We start from the raw sequence: 20607 nt of genomic DNA, 5'->3' as shown, positions 1-20607 counted from the left end.
TTTAACATGCATTAAAAAAAACAAGATACAATTTAATAAGCAAAAGTATTCATAAAAAAAAAAAAAATAGTCACACTACTATATATAAATTAAAAATCGAAATAAGATGTCATATATTAAAGAAAAAGTGACGAGCACCGGTAGTGGTGAAGGCCGGATTCGAACCGGCGTCTTTAGCAATCTGGGCTAACGCCATGAACCCCTAGGCCACCTCGCCACAGCGGAAGCCGTCGAAATTTCTCTTCTATATGTCATCTTTGTAACACTAGGCGTCTTTGACCAACTCTGAGGGCATGCAGTAGGTGCTTGCACCTCCTATACGAAACCTTTACAGGTTTACGATATAGCTAGAGAGACTGGTGCTGCCATCTACACGCAACTATGGGAACAAATCACATTATTTTAACAAATATTTTGATTTGTGTTTTTTAAGTAGTCTCACTACTATACAAGGTGCTCGCGAGGAACCCATATAACTTTAACGGCATATTCTTGGTCACATTTTAAGACTCAAATGTCATATAAACTTTTCTAGATTTCGTCTAGTTTCAGAGTTATTGCCAATTAAAAAAAAAAACATTTCCGTATTGTTACTCAGTAGAAAAGGTCTTCTTAACGGCGCTGATGCGCAATTGTGGAGCATAATCTCACAGTAGTCATTGATAGATGTCAAATTGTGACAAGAAAAACTTCCAAAAAATTTGGTTTTTAGAAAAATAAATTAAGGAACTCATTTTGATTGCCAACTTTATGGATAAAAATTACTTTTTATGTGAAAATACGTCCAAAAAAGTTAAAAAAAATTTTTTTTTCGCGAAAAATTTTAAAATTCATATAACATTTTTATTTTTCTTTTGGCCTCAGAAACGCGTGGTTCAAGTTATGCGGGTTCCTCGCGAGCACCTTGTATATAAATTAAAAACTTTTTCTAAACTTTAACCTTAACTTTTTCTTTAATATATGACATCTTATTTCGATATTTAACATAAATATAGTTAAAAATTTAAGTAATATATTATCATTATATATGTCTTGCTTTTGGTAGAAATCATAAATTAAATATAACAAGATCATACCATCCCATACATTAAAATGCGACCGCCTACGAACGCGCTTACACTCCACCACACATAGATGGCGCCACAAAAAAATGCCTTGTTTCCACCGATTATTTGTAGATTGGTATTAAGTGTCAATTCCGAGCCGTAAATCTATGTCAAAAGTGACACTTAACGCCATCTACAAGTCTAATCGAAAGCTACAAGACATTTTTTTTGTGGCGCCATCTATGTGTGGTGGAGTGTAAGCGCGGTCTTAGGCGGTCGGATTTTAATGTATGGGATGGTATGATCTTGTTATATTTAATCTATGTACAAACTAACAAATATTCTTTTTGTACTCGTCGACTTTAATCTGTCAATTAGGACACCACAGACTAAACTAAACTACATGTGTTGAATTTTCAGTGTTAGATAGTTTTTGAATGGTCTTTTTGACACTTAGTCAACTATAATATTTCATTACACTTCCCTTTAGTTAATTGAAAAAATAGAACTTCATACAAGTTCTAGACTAATTTGCGATACCTGGCAATTTTTTCTGCATCTGAAACACGTGTTTTTTATCTATCGCGTTATGGACCAATCAGAGACGGTTATTTTATTACAAACAATTGATTGCCAGCACGGGTAGCATGGTCGCGCGATAGACGATAAAATATCAGGCCTTCCCTATCGCATTATTAGTAAGTGCGATAGGGACGGCCAGATGTTTTATCATTTATCGCGCGACCATAATTGCCTGCCAGGTAATACGATGTTGATACAACGGTGAACGACGCTATTAACATTGATATTGTTCGTCCATTGATGATGAAGATGATGACTCATAGAAAAAGTAGGTATGATATACAATAGGTAGTTGGTCTGATGCTAGTCATTAAAAATAAGATTAGAATTAAACTAGTACAATTGTCCAACTGAGTTTTATTCCGGCCCTATACTTACCTTTTTTTTTTATACTACGTCAGTGGCAAACAAGTATACGGCCCGCCTGATGTAAAGCGGTCACCGTAACCTATGGACGCCTGCAACTCAAACAGTGTCACATGCGCGTTGCCACCCCATTAGAAACTTGTACATTCCCTTTTGCTGTGTTAAGTACACAGCAAAAAGGAGTGTACAAGTTCTGAGGAGGGTTTGGGTTGCCGACGACTCAAAGGACAATAAACGGAACAAGTTAGTTCTGTAAGTCCTCCCGTCATCAGCACACCGCACCCTCGTTGAGCTTTGGCAGCCTTACTCACCGACAGGAACACAACACTATGAGTAGGGTCTAGTGCTATTTGGCTGCGGTCTTCTGTAAGGCGGAGGTACTACCCCAGTTGGGCTCTGCTCTAGATTCGAGCGAGACGATATCCGCTGTGCTGTGCCCTACCACACAAAGGGGAATATCATTCGCTATGCCCTACCTCCTACAAACTGCCTCCTTACCTCCGCCTTACAGAAGACCGCAGCCAAATAGCACTAGACGATACTCATAGTGTTGTGTTCCTGCCGGTGAGCAAGGCTGCCAGAGCTCAACGCGGGCGCGGTGTGCTGGTGACAGAAGGACCTACGGAACTAATTTGTTTCGTCTATTTGTCCTTTGAGTCGTCGGCAACCCGAACCCAGCTTGATACAGGTACACTCTTTTTAAATTAAAGGAAATAAAAATGGAAAAATTTACACCTCCGGCAGGACTCGAACCTGCGACCTTTGGCCTTGCCGGGGCCATCGCGCTTACCAACTGCGCCACGGAGGCCTGCTGGATGTGTGCGAATTTATCCATGCCTTCCCTCAATTCTCAATCGCCTTAGGGTGGCGTTATAGCAAACATCTACCCGTAAGAATAGATCTTAACAGGCACTGGAGTCTCAATTTACATTGAGAATTCGCCAGTAACAATGTGCTAACCCATACTAAATTTGTCGCAAACGTTTCTGCATGATAAAAAAAAACTGGTACACTCTGTTTTGCTGTGTATACACAGCAAAAAATGGGTTGGCAACGCGCACGTGACATCCCTTTAGTTGCAGGCGTCCATAGGTTACGGTAACCGCTTTCCATAAGGCGGACCGTATGCCTTGTTTTGTTTGTTTAGTATTAAAAAAAAACAGATAGTAAAATTGCATTTTATCTACAAGAGTGCAAAGTAATTTCATACAAATTTTTACTTGAGATCTTAAGGCACTGGTCCCACCGCGAGCTAGTAAGCTATGAGCTACCGGCCATAACAACGAACAAAATAGTACAAGCTTTGCTTAGTTTGGGACTGGGCTGATCTGTATAAGGTGTCCCCCTTTATTTATTTATTAAAAGATAAGCACTCCCGTGCAAATAAAAGAGACACGGTGATATTGAGTTCATCGCTGGGCGAGTAACTACCGTGTCTCTTTTATTTGCACGGGAGTGCTTATCTTTTGTTCGTTTTTATAGCCGATAGCTCATAGCTTACTAGCTCGCGGTGGGACCAGTGCCTAAAGCTGACTGGTAGAATTTACCTATAAATGATGATTTTGAATCATAAAATATTGAATAAATCGATGGATTTATGTCAGTTAGTATTTTGTTCGTGTAGGTACTGTTGGTGTAGTGAAAGAGTTTGTGTCTCACTCAGTGGCAAAGTTTGTTTAACCTTTGTGCCTTGAAACCCTCGCAACACTCAAGGCTCCACTTTTTGATCCACTCGCTACGCTCGCGGTTCAATATTGGAATCTTTTGCTTGCTCGGGTATCAATATTGGCACGTGCGGTTACACAACTTTACCCCCTTGTACAAAAAAAAAGTTCAGTTCGTACAACTAGGGAACAAATCAAATTATTTTATTGAATATTTTTTGATTTGTTCTTCTTTCAAGTAGTCACACTACTATATATCTTATACTTTTAAACGAGCAATTCTTGTATATTTATTTATTTATATATACCGACGATCTCGGAAACCGCTCAAACGATTTCGCTGAAATTTGTTGTGGGGCTTTTCGGGGGTGAAAAATTTATCTAGCGTAGCCTTAGATCCCGGAAAACGCGAATCTTAAGAGTTTTCATGAGTTTTTCTTTCGCGTTAGTAAACGTAAAATATGGTCGTTCATTTCGCCGCGTGCGCATCGACGCCGCTTAGCTCAGTCGTACGAGGTCGGTCTAATGTACGCAGATAGATCGTAGGTGTCACGGGTTTCGAATCCCGGCCAGAAATTAAGTTTCTGTTTTTGTATTTATAAGTTTTTTTTATCTAAAGTCGTGACATATTAAAATAGAACCGAGCGAAGTTCGGTCGCCCAGATATTAAATTATAAATTGAAGTACATATCATACACGAAAGATAAAACGGCAAGGCCCACTGGTGGCCGAGTTCAGTTCAGTTTATTTATGCAAGGACAATTTTTATATTTTTGTATTTGTATTATATTGTGTTTGCGTGTGTAAAACAAATAACTTTAAGAAATGAATATCAGGACCTTTTGGACATACCTAATACCTCTGCTACACACTCGTCGAGCGGCGTGGGAAGTAGGCAGAGGCATAGTGTGGACGCCGCTCCCTATTTTGTCGGTTTTTTGGCGCGAGTCGTCGGGCCGGTAACAACCTACCCCCTTATTCATAAACGTACTCTAAAGTTATCAAGCCGATAAAGTTCGTTTGTCCTTTTCTACCACACCAATACGCCGGATATGTTGTACAACTTTCCGTCGGCCCTTGTATGCAGATGGATACCCTGTTGGTTATCGCTAAAAGCAGCATGTAATATAAGCGAAAAGTATATACCAAACAGGGTAGGAGCCAAAACGCAGCCCTGTCGCACGCCTCGGGAGACAGCAAACGGTTCTGACAAATTACCGTTAAAAACTACCGCGCCTTTCATGTCCTTCCGCACTTCTCGAACAGAGGCGACTGCGTTGGCTGGGGCATGTGCACAGGATGGAACCCTCCCGTTTACCACGCCGTGTTCTTCTAGGCGAAGTAGCGAATGCCAAAAGAGATGTTGGGAGACCATTGCTTCGCTTCAAAGACTGCGCTAAGAGGGACATGGCAGCCTTTAAAATCGACTACCAAAACTGGGAGAAGCTTGCGGAGAAGCGGACGGAGTGGCGAAAGTGCGTTGGAGATGGTCGCAAGTTCGTCGATGAGACCTGGTTTGCGGCACTTGCTGACAAAAGGGAAAGAAGACACCATAGCGGAACGTCGCAATCGGTTGGAAGCTTTCCTTGTCAGATGTGTGGCAAAATGTGTCGCTCTCGCATAGGTCTCTTTAGTCATCAAAAGCGATGTCTTTCGGACATTGCACCATAAATCGTCTGAAATAGACGCTAAGGCCATATATATATATATATATACGCCGGAAAGGGACAAACGAACTTTATCGGCTTGATAACTTTAGAGTACGTTTATGAATAAGGGTGCTAGTAGTTGCGGTAGTGCGATAATCGAGTAGGGCAGTGTGTGGCCGGAGAGGGCAACATCGCGACAGCGCGAGGGGCATAGTGTGGCAGAGGTATAAGAAGCACAAATATACTGAATTCTTGTCTTGGTCAATTTTGTACGAAACGGAAAGGAAAGCAATAAAACCAATACATAATATTTAAATTATCTTTTAATACTAATTTATATTTACAAATGTATTTATTAATTTCATTTTGATTTCGGTTGAGCGATATTTCCGTACTCTATACGTCACTCGTAAAAAATAGTACAAAGAAAAATATATTTTTAATCCATTTTGTTTTTATTATTTCAGTTTATGATATGAACGAAAGTTGTACAAAATTCTGAGGTTGGAAAAATAACCATTTTGAATACTATACAAATAAAACCATGATAAAATAAATGTGACCACTTAAAAGGCTTAAAACTTCACTTAAATAGATATTTGAGGCCGAATATTTTTAATGACAGAATATGAGAATAAATATATATAATAAATACATTTGTATTTACAATTGGAATGACAGTCACAAAGAAAATTATTCATTTGGTTATATCATAGATTAAATATAAGAAAAGATTATACCATCCCGTACATTAAAATGCGACCGCCTAAGAACGAGCATACACTACACCACACATAGATGGCGCCACGATGCCTTGTTGCCATCGATTATTTGTAGATTGGCGTTAAGTGTCACTTTCGAGCCATAAATCTATGTCAAAAGTGACACTTAACGCCATCTACAAGTATAATCGAAAGCTACAAGACATTTTTTTTGTGGCGCCATCTATGTGTGGTGTAGTGTATGCGCGTTCTTAGGCGGTCGCATTTTAATGTATGGGATGGTATGATCTTCTTATATTTAATGTATGGTTATATGTTATCATTCTCGCATCCAAGGAACTGGTTCCACCAAAAGCGGCGATGAGCTAGCGCCGATAGAAAGGGACAAAAGATAGTCACTCCCGTGTAAATAAAAGAGAGAGAGCGATTTACAGTTCATCGCTCGGCGACTAACTATAACTCGCTCTATCATCGCCGTCCCTTTTATTTACACGGGAGTATCTTTTGTCCCTTTCTATTGGCGCTAGCTCATCGCTTACTCTGTTTTGGTGAGACCAGTGTCTTAGCATGACAGATAATTAGTTATGGTATACAAAAGATGGTCCTAAAAGTTTGCCAAATGCATAATTTTCATTGTAACATTTAGTTTTCGAAACATCATATGCACCCTGAAGCTAGGAACATACTACGCGGACGTCGTAAATCGACCGCGGACGGGGATCTGGACAATGAATATACACATAACCGTGCAAACTATCGGTCGACGGACGTGGACGTGGCCTTGAGCGCATGGACGTCCGATCGAAATCTGGCTCGCTGGATGTTTTGTTCCGTGCAGACTGATCGGTCGCGGTCGCGGTCGATTTACGACGGACGTCCGCGTAGTATGTTCCTAGCTTCATGCTTCAATCATATGCGAAAAGGATATTGGGTGAAATCACGTAATTGTAACGTGAGTCACGACTTCATTGAGTGTTTATTTGAACTACAGCTCCAAATGAAAGGATCTATGCGTATGTCGGGAATGTAACACTTATTTAGAGATAGATTACCACTTGAACTAGCATAGTGAATGCTGGAACATGCCGAAAAATCGTGACTCATGTTACTCTTTCCGAGAATTGTCCCTATTGTCACTTTACCGCACTAGTGCGAGAAGTGGTACTTTACGTGCCTATGTTGAAACTTCAAATGGCCATATGTACTGATAACGTCGTACGATACACGTGCGAAAAGGAAATTCGTAACTCGTGTCGATTTAAAACACTCCCTTCGGCAGTGTTTCAATTTAACGCCACTCGTTTCGGACTCCCACTTTTCCGCACTTGTATCGTAATGTAATATTTTAGAAACATTTCAATTGAAATTTCTGCACTTGAAGTACCTATAGGCATAGATTAAATATAAGATCATACCGTCCCATACATTAAAATGCGACCGCCTAAGACCGCGCTTACACTCCACCACACATAGATGGCGCCACAAAAAATGCCTTGTTACCATCGATTATACTTGAAGATGGCGTTAACGCTAATCTAAAAGTATAATCGAAAGCTACAAGACATTTTTTTGTGGCGCCATCTATGTGTGGTGTAGTGTATGCGCGTTCTTAGATGGTCGCATTTTAATGTATGGGATGGTATGATCTTAATAAGTATATCTAATCTATGCTATAGGCGGCCTTTTGATTTATAATGCCACATTAGAGTTATACACTAAAGGTGTACATTTATAGCACTTAGATGTATACAACTTGGTAGTACAAATAATGTTTCGAAACATTGCTAGTCTAACTTATCACGAACAGATGTGACTTTACGTGTTGAAGGGTCCTTACCTTAGGCACTAGTCCCACCGAACGCGAGAAAGCTACGAGCTATCGGTCACAGGAACGAACAAAGGATAGTCACTCCCGTGTAAATAAGAGACGCGATAAACAAATAAAATAAATAAATATTGGGGACACCTTACACAGATCAACTTAGCCCCAAACTAAGCAAAGCTTGTATTATGGGTGCTAAGCGACGATATATATACTTAAACAGATAAATACATACTTATATACATAGAACACATCCATGACTCAGGAACAAATATCTGTGCTCATCACACAAATAAATGCCTTCACCGGGATTCGAACCCGAGACCGCGGCTTAGCAGGCAGGGTCACTACCGACTGAGCCAGACCGGTCAACAAACATGAAATAAATGTCATATACAAAGAAAAAGTGACCAAGGCCTCCAATTGTCCCGAGCTGGAATCGAACCATCATCGTCCGTTCACCCTTACCTTCGTGACCCGATGGCCGAGCGGTTTAGGCAGTAATTCGCTCTCTCTCTCTTTTTTTTAATGGGATAGGAGGCAAACGAGCAGACAGCTCGCCTGATGGTAAGCGATCACCGCCGCCCATGGACACCCGAAACACCAGAGGTGTTGGAGGTGCGTTGCCGGCCTTTACGCTCTTTTCTTGAAGATTTGAAGGTCGTATCGGCCGGGAAAAACCGCAGGCGACAATTCATTCCACAGTTTACTATAGCTCATCGCGCAGTCGCTTTAGGTGAAACCAGTGCCTTAATGCCTCTCATCACCACAGAATAAACATTCCATACCAGACGAATAAATAAGGAAGGAGTTGTAACTTGATACATCAGTACATTCGAGTGTTTTGTAGCGACATCTAGCGTCAAACACGCGTCAAATAGCGTAAACCATCATTACTGCTACTTGTCAATAGATGTCGCGACAAATGAAAAGTCTAATGTTCAACAATTTTTAGCTAATATTACAATAGTATTAATCAGTATTCTGTTTTTAATTCCTTCTGCTTGTAATATAAAATTGCCGTCAATAGATATTATCAACAATGTAAACAAACCATTTTATAAAATATCAATATTCTAGCACAATTTTATTATTTTAAAGGTTGAGGATCATAATGTGATATGAATTGATTGAATAACACATGGATTTAGCCAGTATCTGATGAATTACAATGGAAATTAAAGACATTTTGACTACAAGGTGTGTTTACATTGTTCACAAATTCTATTGACGTCGACTTTAAGTTGTAAACTCTTTTAATATTATTTTTTTTGGCAGACGCGACACTGTCGAAGTGTCGACACATAGTGTCGAGTAGTGGTACTGATAATTTACGCTATTTGACGCGTGTTTGACGCTAGATGTCGCTACAAATAACTCGAATTTACTGATGTAAGTTCCAACTCTTTGCTTAGCTAGCTTCCCCTGTTTCGCACCGACAAGTTAGACTAGTGTGGGGTACTATTGGTGCGCTGGGAGCTCGCGGTCGCTCCAGTGTCGCTCCACGAACTTGCGGATGTAGTTGTAGGGCTTCGATTCCGGCTCGCCAGCCACATTCTCCACCTGCAACATAATACTTATAAACTTACATATGTTGGACAATAGCATAAATTAAATATAACAAGATCATACCATCCCATACATTAAAATGCGACCGCCTACGAACGCGCTTACACTCCACCACACATAGATGGCGCCACAAAAAATGCCTTGTTGCCACCGATTATTTGTAGATTGGCATTAAGTGTCAATTCCGAGCCGTAATCTATGTCAAAAGTGACACTTAACGCCATCTACAAGTATAATCGAAAGCTACAAGACATTTTTTTTTTGGCGCCATCTATGTGTGGTGTAGTGTAAGCGCGGTCTTAGGCGGTCGCATTTTAATGTATGGGATGGTATGATCTTGTTATATTTAATTTATGACAATAGTCATTTGTTCTACAAGGGGGCAAAGTTTTTGCTTAAGAGGCCTTACGCCTTGGAAAAATACTTCAACTCAAATTATGAAGAAAGTATAAGTAATCTTAACTAACTGTTGATTATATCTATAATACTTTGATCTTAATTTGAGCAAAAAATAGAGCCAAAACTTGAATTTATTGCGTGTAGTAATATATACGTTGAAAAAAACGTTTTTTTGCTAAAATTTGGTCAATTTCGAGTGATTGTTGAGTTGGGATTTCTCCATAAAAAGTCACTAAGGTACATCTAAACTGTATGTTATTATATCACAATAGCCCTTATGGCCCAGCCACGACATTGGTCTAAGCGCGGCAGCGGCGAGCGGCAGCCATACGTGCGAATGAAAAGTCCCATCGCTGTGTCTCGCTTCAATGTATGGCCGCCGCTCGCCGCTGTCGCGCTTAGACCAATGCCGTGGCTGAGCCGTTAGACTTATACTGACCGGGATATAGACCGTGATTACCTTTAATATCGGGAGCTCGACAAAAATCAAAAAGGTAATCACGGTCTATATCCCGGTCAATATAAGTCTAATGAAAATAACCGTGAATCATTCAAATCACAATAGCCCTGTTAAAGCAAGTAACAGGGAGAAAATATTATGATTTACGTTACATCACCTTCAAAAAGTACTAAATTTATGAGCGGTATTTAGGGAACAAGGCATTTAACCACTTAACGCACGTGCTCATATTGACACTCGAGCAAGCGAAAGATTCCAATATTGAACCGCGAGCATAGCGAGAGGTTCTAGATGTGGAATCTTGAGTCTTGTGAGGGTTTCAAGGTACATTGGTTAAAAGCTTACAATTAATTAATTATTAATTAAGTAATTGGTTACAAGCTTTGCTATTAAGTGAAACACAAAGTTTTTCACCACTCTAACATGAATAAAGATATGTGTATACCCGATATAATTAGTCACCCACGATTGTAAAACTGAAAGAATCTTCCGAGAGTATCCCTAATAGAGATGGGCCGAATATTCGGTAAATATTCGGTATTCGGCATATTCGGCAAGTTTTTCAAAGTTCGTATTCGGCCGAATAATTCGGTTGCATTGCCGAATATTTACCGAATAAACAAAGCAAATAACTAATGAAGATCTTAAGTATTCTATTGGATAATAAGCTACTATTTTATTTTAGTATAGTTTTCTAAGGAACTACTAAAAAGAGATAATTAGGCGTCAAAAATTCAAAATGTAAATAAAATTGTTTCTTTTTAAAGTTAAAAAACCGTAGTTTAAGAGTTGAGAAGAGTTCAAAATTATTTTAACTGAGTTTTAGTTATCCACGAAATCATAATTCATAAGAACATAGTTGTAGTAACATATGTAACCGTTACCAATCATTTACTAGTTTTAATCTTAACATCGACTTTAGAAATATGGCGTAACCGAATATTCGGCCGAATGTACGGTTCGGTAAAAGCTGAACCGAATGTTCGGCCGAATTAATTTTTATTAAGCAGAAACGTCTGCTAACGATTCTAAACATTTTTATATTAAAGGAAAAAAAAAATGGAAAAATTTGTTAAGAGCAATTGGTTAAGAGCATTGCACAGATTGCAAAAAGGATGCGGGTTCAAGTCCCGCCGGAAGCGTAAATTTTTCCATTTTTTCCTTTAGTATAAAAATGTTCGGCCGAATATTCGTATTCGGCAATAATCCATATTCAGCCCATCACTAATCCCTAATGAAGTAATGACTCTGAGGGGTAACAGGATCAAATCAGCCATCAATTTTTCTCGTACCTTATAAGGCGGTGAGATGGTGACCTCATTGTAGACGCGGATGTTCTGTCCGGCCCAGGAGACGTCGTCGATCACCCGCGCGATGGCCAGGAATAGCCGCTGGCCCTCCGGGTCCAAGCATGCTGATAGTGCTGAAACCTGGACACGGAGAGATTTATTATCATAACAACTTTTTTTTGAAGAAGCATCTTACTCTTCAAGTCATGCTAACATATAAAATATCAACTGAAAAAGGGGTTAGTTATCAATAAAGATCGTTATCAATACCTGTGACATCATTTATAATAGTTAATGTATATATTTTTCTGATTTCTGTAAACTGTCTTACTAGAAATAAAAGGCTTTTTCAGTACAGATGGTGTTTTTTTACGCACTAGTGCGAGAAGTGGTTCATTATATGCCAGGTCGAAACTTCGGAGGCTCATCTGTACTGAAAAACGTCGTACGATACACGTGCGAAAAGGAAGTTCGAAACGAGTGGCGATAAATTAAAACACGACCGAAGGGAGTGTTTTAAATCGACACGATCCTTTTTTACGCACTTGTATCGTAATATACTATTTTATTTTATTTTTTATTTATTTTACTATCAATACCATATGGTGTTTCCTGTAGTAGGCGCAATAAGACTGTAATAAATGTATACTACGCAAAAATTTACAACATTAGTTCCTTGTATGTTTTGATATACAGTTTTTTCTAAACTGAAATAAATGTCACATACAACACATATTTGCTTGGTTGTTTAGGCTTCAACTCCTTAGAGGTAAGACGAAATTTTAAGCATCTCACTACAGCCTGTGGCGTCTTACGAGGTGAATCAGACTGTCCTGAACTCGTAGCGCAATTACTGCGCCTTTATGTCCCTATGCCGACCAGAGTCAATTTCCGGCCTCGTGATCGTGGTTTATTTGTAGGCCCAGTATCACGAACCGTGTCTCACAGAAAATCCCCTCTTGTTCGCCCTTTGCCCCTCCTGAATGCTCTCTTAGCATCAGCACCTGAGTGCGATTTATTTGCTGGCAGATGGAGTGCTGTGCGCGATAAATTATTGAGGTTCTGCGAGAGGATGGATGTACGTCTTTCAACAGTTTATCATGTATAAAAAATGTTTTGTACTTGTTTTTAGTTTTGCAGTGATTTAGTATTTAATACTGTCATGCTGTATCACTATTTTTGAAATAAATAAATAAATACAAAGAAAAAAATGTTAACGGCCTCCAACTGTCCAAAGCTAGAAACACTTGGAGGCCTTGGTAATTTATTCTTACATTTCTTCTTAGATAGATAGAATAATCTTTATTGGCACACCTCAGCAAAAGATACAGTGGAGACAAAACAAATGATTATAAATAGAGGCAGACAACAGGCGGTCTTATTGCTAAAGAGCCTCTACCAGATAACCTTTGTTTTCTTCACATTTCTTTCTTTTCCATTTCGTTGCATTCATTTCAGCTTAAAGTTTAATAGTAGTGTGACATGACACTATGAAAATAATTTAATTTGTTACATACATACATACATACAATCACGCCTGTATCCCATAAAGGGGTAGGCAGAGCACACGAAACTACCAAAGCTTCAGTGCCACTCTTGGCAAATAAGGGATAAGGGGTTGAAAGAAAATCGCTGTGGTATAAATGTGTGTATAAATAATAATTGAGTATAATTATTTAGCATTTGCATTAGGTGAGGTTTTTTTTTACAAATTTTGTATGCTCTACAGTGCTCCATAAGAATACTTATATGCATGTAGAGCAAAAACAACTCAAGAGGTAGGTTTACATATAAATATTTGTGATATTCCTCAAACATTTAACAGTAGTTTAATCAAATCTAAATTTTATAAATCCTTATTCACACCAAAATGTTTAGCTTTTTGTGACTGTGTAAATATTGTAAATATGTTGCATGACCCAAAATATTGTACCAGAGATGGTTAGGGTGTTTCATTTTTCCAAAATTTTGATTTATCTTTGACTTCGCTTTTCTTCTTGTTTCTACACCTATACAGAGCCCACAAACCAAAAATCAGAAAAATCGGACAATATTTAGAGGTCGCACACTGTGGCAACTTTTGTCTGAAGAAGTTAGTTGGTATGGGCGCAGGAAAGGCTAGAAACAAAACTTATGTAACTTTTTGTAGTAGGTGGTTTAAAAGTGATTTTAATGAAAAGTTTTTATATTGAAGCAAGTTCTTTTAAAAAAAATACTAGTTGACGTGGCATTTAGTTTCTAGGCAAGGTTCCTTATGGTATTTTTTTGGACGCTCGACTTCCTTCTATGGAACAAGTTTTTTTGGATTTTTGTCCTGTTTTTGGCATGAAGCAGTGGTCTCTCGGCCCTCTCGGGGCACTGATAACAGGATAGGTGGATGATATCAAACGGCACATTGGCTATCACCAGGTCCGCCATGGACCGGCTCGGCAAAATATGGAGAATCTTCATCACAAATGCCACTAAAATGCGACTTGTCAGGGCATTAGTATCTCCCAATTTTCCCATATTTCTTTACGGTGCTGAGACGTGGACTTCAAGGGAAAAGAAGATAGATTTCCTAGAAATGTGGTGCTGCAGAAGAAAGCTAAGAGTATCCTGGACAAGGTTCAGATGCGATGGACCAGCCAAGTCAAGGCTGCACTTAGTGTCCCAGTCCCACTCTACGTATGCGTAAGGAATGTCGATGCATTGTTAAAGACTGTATCGTTAAATATGGAGACAACTTTGAGTAGCCGTATTTATTTGCTATTATATTTTTTTCTTATAACAAGACATGGGCTTAATAAGGCACATAATAAGATACGCATTTTGTCCTAAAAACTCAACGTAAAGCATGTGGTTTAGACAGCATTGACTTAATCCTCCCGAGTACCAATTACGATTTCGGACAAATGCTACTAGAAAATTCACAAAGTGCGTACAAGACGACACAATTGCGAAAAAAAATTGTACAGTGCGAACCTCAACGACACATGATCCACAAAGCAGAATATCTAGACATAGTCTAGCCACTGTTATTTAAAAAATATAAAGTTCATGATCTGTGTATGGCGGCCATTTAGAGAATGTGGCATGGTGCTTACGCTAACTCCGACTTTGATGTCGAATTTAACTATCATACACTGTTTATATCGATCTGGTTTAGGCACTGTTCAAACACCATGAATGTCTATTAGACATTGGCCTATGCCTAATTTTTTTATCTATTTCTCTCATCCTGCTTGTATCAAAAATTTACGGCAAACCGGAACGTTGCTCAAAAATGCGTTTTTTTTTAATTATATAAATTCACCGCATTTATTCTGCAAGTACCCAATTGAACAACCATGAAGAGGACTCTTAAAAAATATATTTTGGCAGCATATTAACCTTTGTTTGTCGAAATCGTACAAAAAGTCTTTTAGATATTCTCAAATTAAGCCAGATTAGGGGTTGTCCGAAATGTATTTGCTAGACCTTAATGAAAGTACCATAAAGTCCCTAAAATAAAAAAAATATCAGACCTTCTTATATCAAATAGTACTTACCAATACCTTCAGATCATACTCTCGGACCATAATAATACAAAATTATGCACATGTCAACATTTAGACGAGGTTTGTTGTGTCCCTATAATTAACGATACAGTCCTTAAGCTTGCTACCACCCCTGATGTGACGACCACGACCACTCTGCCAAGAGTGTGACGACAAAGAAGAAAACAAGATCGTTCTTTGACTTAAGTATAATGACCGGGATATAGACCCTACTTACCTTTTTGATTTTTGTCTTCGAACTATTTAATGTCCAGGATGTTAGCGATTATTGTAGCCCTAACACCAGACGTGGTCGATAGTCTAACAATAGTCTATCATACTGCAAAGAAGAGTATGTATACCTATATATTTAATAATAAAAATTAACGCTCCAGTCAAAGATGAAGAGCAAAACGGTTCTCGCTGAAAGTCGTCGAACATCATAGAAAATGCGTTACTACTTGCGAACAAAAGATAAGGTTGCGTCTTACACATGTAAGCTAACTGATGATGATGACTTATTTTATCAAGAATGGATGTTACAACTATTGTATTTTAAGTTTAATAAGTTTACTTTTACTTTCAAATAAGCTACAACTACTCTATTGTTTTATTTAAAAATAAAATTGAGTAACATTACTTTTTAGCGACCTTTTTTCAAACTGTTCATCCAGCGCGACCTCTAAACAACGTCCAAATCACTTGAAATTTGGTATATAGGCGTTTAAGATAAGCTAGAACCGAAAGCCGAGCGAAGTCAGAAAACATATCACAATTTTATTTTTCCCATACAAACATGAAACACCCTAGAGATGGTAGACTGCGGAAAGATACATTTACTATTCTTTTCAACATCACTACATAGTATCACTACATAGTATAAAACAAAGTCGCTTTCTCTGTCCCTATGTCCCTATGTATGCTTAAATCTTTAAAACTACGCAACGGATTTTGATGCGGTTTTTTTTAATAGATAGAGTGATTGTAGAGGAAGGTTTACATGTAGGTATAGTACCCGTGCGAAGCCAGGGCGGGTCGCTAGTCTTTTATATTTTGATCTATAAATAATTTAATTTCAAATCATGGCAATATTTAAGGGAATGCAGTTGCTCTAATAAGTTTCTCCAATCTCAATACCTACCATCCATCCATCCATCAAAAGTAGGCCACAAAAATTACATCCATGTTGCATCAGCTTGCCCTAAATAACAATACAAGATAGAAATCCGTGCATTTTTATAAGGAACCAATTATCATGACTGTCACGCATGGACAACAACCCAAACAAGACTTTGTATTGAGCTGTAATGTTGTATAAGTAGGGTATTGTCCAAACACGTGGTTAAAATGGAGCTTCGAAGTTCCAAAATATAATAACATGCAATAAAAAAACTTGTACTTACTAGTCTTCTCTTATTCTCAATAGAATTTCGTACTCTAGTGTTAAGTCTGTGTAGATTTAGGCTCTGGGGAGCTTCCGGTACGGCGGTCACTTCTTTCTTAATTTGCACGTCGCTGACTAACGATAAATTAACAATATTCACATCGTGGCGTTTAGGATTACCGCTGGATGATGGACATTTCAATATCAACATCTTCGTTTGAGGATCGAAGGCCAAAACTTCGCCTTCTATTTCTTGGTTGTAACATGTTCGGGTTGCTACTATACTGCCGATGGTAAAGCAGTCAGACACGACTGTTGACATTTTGAAGAGTTGTTTTAGGGGTTTACGTTATATAAGCCGGTGGCATGCAGCTCAATGGCTTCTTATAAAGCAATTATGTAAGTTCAACGTGTTCAAATGTTTTGTTGGGGCGACGAGACGTCGGCCATTGAAATTTTTGAAGTTTCTTTTCTTTTGCGTTTTGTTATTGCACAGCATTGAATTAACACGCGTTTTGTGACCTAAATATAATTTAAGTGTCAACTGAATGGACATTTTTTTTTTTTTTTTCTTCTGGCTTTTGTTACATTAGCCAACGACAAGTGAAAGAGTTAAAGTTAGGGAAACTAGGAATTAGGAAATACGGATATTACGGTAATTTGGAAAGGAAAGGATTGGATTCGATATGATATATACATTTTCTCAAACATGCAATGAAATATTGTCTTTACGTTCCTTAAAATGGGCTGGGAAGTATCGCTTTTTGGGCGCAACAACTCGAGGGGACTGTAAAGGGATTTCATATTATTTTTTAGGCCTAGGCCTGCAAAGTAACTTTTTTAAGTAAGCTGTCAGTACTGTCATGTCACTTTTTTTTTAATTTTTGTGTGACCTGGATACTTGTCACACTTGACGTTTGAGTGTATTTGTATTTTGTCACTTAATAAATAAAATATTGTCCTTTAGAGCATTTTTTTTTTATTTCATTGTATGTTTGAGAAAAGCACTATACATGCCTCGGCGTGAAAACGGATTCCCGGCCTCGTATCCCTATCCGGCCTCGCTCGCACGCTCGCTCGGCCGTATATACCCACTTGGCCGGAAATCCTCATTTTCCCGGCCTCTGATGTAATGTACTATTTATACTACAATTTTATATCGTTCTTTTCTAAAAATACTGATATGGCCTTATAAATATCATACGAATAATTACACAGCAAGCAAAGTATGGATGTGGGAAATGGGATGCGTAGTAATTCAAGACTAGAAAGAAAATCAGAGCGATCGTGAAGAGTACATGCAAAGAAAATATGGTTTAGGTCCCCATATTCGCCACAAGAGCAATGAGGATCCGGCTTTTTATTTATTTTATGTAAATGCGCCGGGGAACAAACATGCCCCAGGCGCATTCTGCATAATGTTGACGTCACAGTTTTTGAAAATGATACTCTTGTAAACCATGGTTTCTTTGGAATTGCCGGCTGAATACGCCGATAATGTTCACCTTTTGATGTTTCCTTATTCCAAATCCCATTCCAATTATCATACAAATACGCTTTCGACAAATTGATTAAGTCATGACAATAGTTATGATATGGTACAATGTCTCCCACGTGAATAGCCTCATTTGCCAGTTGGTCAGCTCTCTCATTCCCAGGGACACCCACATGGCTTGGCACCCAAGCCAGCACGACAGCACAACTCTTTTGGGAACATTTGTATAAAAGGCTCCTAATGTTAAACACGACAGGGGACTGTTTATGTGATTTAAATGGAAACCTCATTATTGCTTCTAAAGCACTACGGGAGTCTGAAAAAATTATTGTTTTAGGTATCTTCAACATAAGTACATATTCTATAGCTTTAAGTAAACCATAACATTCACCAGTGTAGACAGAACTTTCAGGTGGCAGTTTAATAAGTTGTAATCCTTTGTATTGTGAATGAAAGACTCCAACACCAACGCAACTTCTATCACCATGTTTAGAGGCATCTGTGTACAAACAGTGCCAATTACTCCAGTCATTGTTAAGAAGGTTCAAAAAATCTATTTTTGGATTTATATCGTGTTTAGATATACCGATGTTAAATCTAATATCTGGATTAGTAATGAGACTGTTGTATGAGTGTTGATATAAAGGAAGAGTCTCACTTCTATAAGTCGGTGCTTCTAGACTTTTGTATTTTTTATAACTCTTAACAACACAAGGAGAATCCTTATGGGTCCAATAGTTACCTGTTTCAACCAATTCAGCTAATTGCTTTACTTTTGGAAGTAGTGGATGAGAATATAGTTGCACAGAACGGAAAAAGAATTTGTCACATAGAAACTGTCTTCTAAAGGCAAGAGGTGGATCGCAACATTCTACTTGCAAGCAACTTATTGGGCTTGATTTCATAGCCCCTGTAACTAATCTTAAAGCTTTGGCCTGTACTGAATCTAGTTTTTGAGTCGCTTTAACATTTCCAGGGTGTAAGAGGTAGGTGCCGTAATCTAAAACACTTCTTATTAAAGCATTATATAGTAATCTCATAGTAAAAGGGTGGGCTCCCCACCAGACCCCTGTCAGGCATCTTAATATATTCAGGTTACGTTCACATTTTACAACAACATGTTCAAAATGGGGAATTCCAGTAAGCTTACGATCTAATATAACTCCCAGAAATTTAACACTATCTTTAATTACCAGTGGACAACCATTATAATTTATATTAATAAGTGGAGTATTTTTTTTTCGTGAAAAAACAACAACAGAGCTTTTAGAAGGTGAAAGATCTAACCCATTATTATCCAACCAACTATTTAAGGCGTTCAAGGATGAGGACATTGTGTTACTAATGTTTTCTAAAGAACTCCCCGAAACATACAAAAGCAAATCATCCGCATATTGAAGGACGTCCACCTGTCCTCCAACAGAAAGTTCCAGATCATAAGTATAAATGTTATACAATAAAGGGCTCAAGACCGAACCTTGTGGTAGACCCTTCCAGACAGTTCTTTTAATAACTTTATTTCCAGGTTCTTCTAAGTGATAATTTATAAACCTTTCATACAGCATATTGATTATAAAATTAATAAGAAAGTTAGGAACATCTAATTTGATTAATTTATTTTTTAAGATTGAAATGTTGACGTTATCATAAGCAGAATTTATGTCTAAAAAGGCAGCAACTAAGGAGTCATTTTTAGAGAAACTTATTCTTATATCTGTGGTAAGGATGCTTAAACTGTCAAGAGTACATTTACCTTTTCTAAAGCCAAATTGATTACAACTTAAGAGTTTATTGTGTTCTAGAAACCATTCTAATCGTATTTTTACTAGGTGTTCTGCGACTTTAGCTATTACAGATGATAAGGCTATGGGTCTATACGATTTGGGGTCTGAAGTAGGTTTATTTGGTTTCGGTATTAAAATCAATGTTTGTGTTCTCCATTCTTTGGGAACAGAGCCTGTAATCATAACATTGTTAATCAAAGAAAGAAGGTAGCAGAGACTGTTATCGTCCAGTTTTGATACGAAAGAATAAGGGATCCCGTCTTCACCGGGTGCGGAATCTTTAGTCGAAGAAAGTACTCCTTTCAGTTCACAAAGCGAAAAAGGGGAATTTAAAACATCTTCTGAATCATTTTTAGATAACATGAGTGGCCTGAGAATCATAGGGTGTTCTGGGACATAAGGTGGACCCAAACGATCCATAACCTGGTCTGCTAAAGATGGAGATATTTTACTTTGTGTGTCTTTAAATGCTGATCGAAACCTCCTAATATTTTGCCAAACAATTGATGGAGCTACATTTGGACTCAATGATTTACAAAATCTATGCCACCCTTCAAACTTTTTTTTTCTAAGTAATTCTTTAGTTGATTTAGCGACTTCTAAGTAGTTATCAAAGTTAATATCAGTCATTTCTTGACAATACTTTTTCTCTGCCTCCTTTCTTTGCTTAATTGCAACAGTGCAATCTGAATCCCACCAAGGTGGGGATGGAATGAACTCCGGACCTCTGCTCTTTAATGGAAAGGTTTCATTAGCTGCCTCCACCAGAGCTAAGGCAAATGCTTGAGAGCTCTCTAATATATTTGAGTTGTTTATTACTGGCAAAATATTAATTCTTTTTACTACAGCCTCTCTATA

General features: G+C 38.2%; 2 protein-coding genes and 2 non-coding genes across 4 annotated transcripts; all 4 read right to left on the bottom strand.

Moving 5' to 3' along the window:
* Window positions 1-144: 144 nt before the first annotated feature.
* On the bottom strand, window positions 145-217 carry Trnas-aga. The gene has a single exon. It is a non-coding gene; the product is annotated as a tRNA-Ser (tRNA).
* A 2509-nt stretch (window positions 218-2726) lies between these two features.
* On the bottom strand, window positions 2727-2802 carry Trnaa-ggc. Its single transcript has one exon. It is a non-coding gene; the product is annotated as a tRNA-Ala (tRNA).
* A 5378-nt stretch (window positions 2803-8180) lies between these two features.
* On the bottom strand, window positions 8181-16906 carry LOC125239144 (LSM12 homolog A-like). The gene is made up of 3 exons (XM_048146648.1): window positions 16490-16906; window positions 11572-11709; window positions 8181-9414 (listed from the first exon to the last, which is right to left on the bottom strand). Exons 1-3 carry the CDS (start codon window positions 16790-16792, stop codon window positions 9313-9315), a joined length of 543 nt encoding a protein of 180 aa, XP_048002605.1. The 5' UTR covers window positions 16793-16906; the 3' UTR covers window positions 8181-9312.
* Window positions 16907-17050: 144 nt separating this feature from the next.
* Window positions 17051-19113, bottom strand: LOC125239130. The gene is made up of 2 exons (XM_048146633.1): window positions 17612-19113; window positions 17051-17170 (listed from the first exon to the last, which is right to left on the bottom strand). Exon 1 carries the CDS (start codon window positions 19003-19005, stop codon window positions 17617-17619), a length of 1389 nt encoding a protein of 462 aa, XP_048002590.1. The 5' UTR covers window positions 19006-19113; the 3' UTR covers window positions 17051-17170; window positions 17612-17616.
* Between the last annotated feature and the right edge of the window lie 1494 nt (window positions 19114-20607).

The sequence above is a fragment of the Leguminivora glycinivorella genome, chromosome 25, assembly GCF_023078275.1.
Source record: "Leguminivora glycinivorella isolate SPB_JAAS2020 chromosome 25, LegGlyc_1.1, whole genome shotgun sequence".
In the NCBI taxonomy this organism is placed as follows: domain Eukaryota; kingdom Metazoa; phylum Arthropoda; class Insecta; order Lepidoptera; family Tortricidae; genus Leguminivora; species Leguminivora glycinivorella.
The sequence above is the reverse complement of the archived record's forward strand: the minus strand, read 5'-3'. Positions and strand labels throughout refer to the sequence as shown.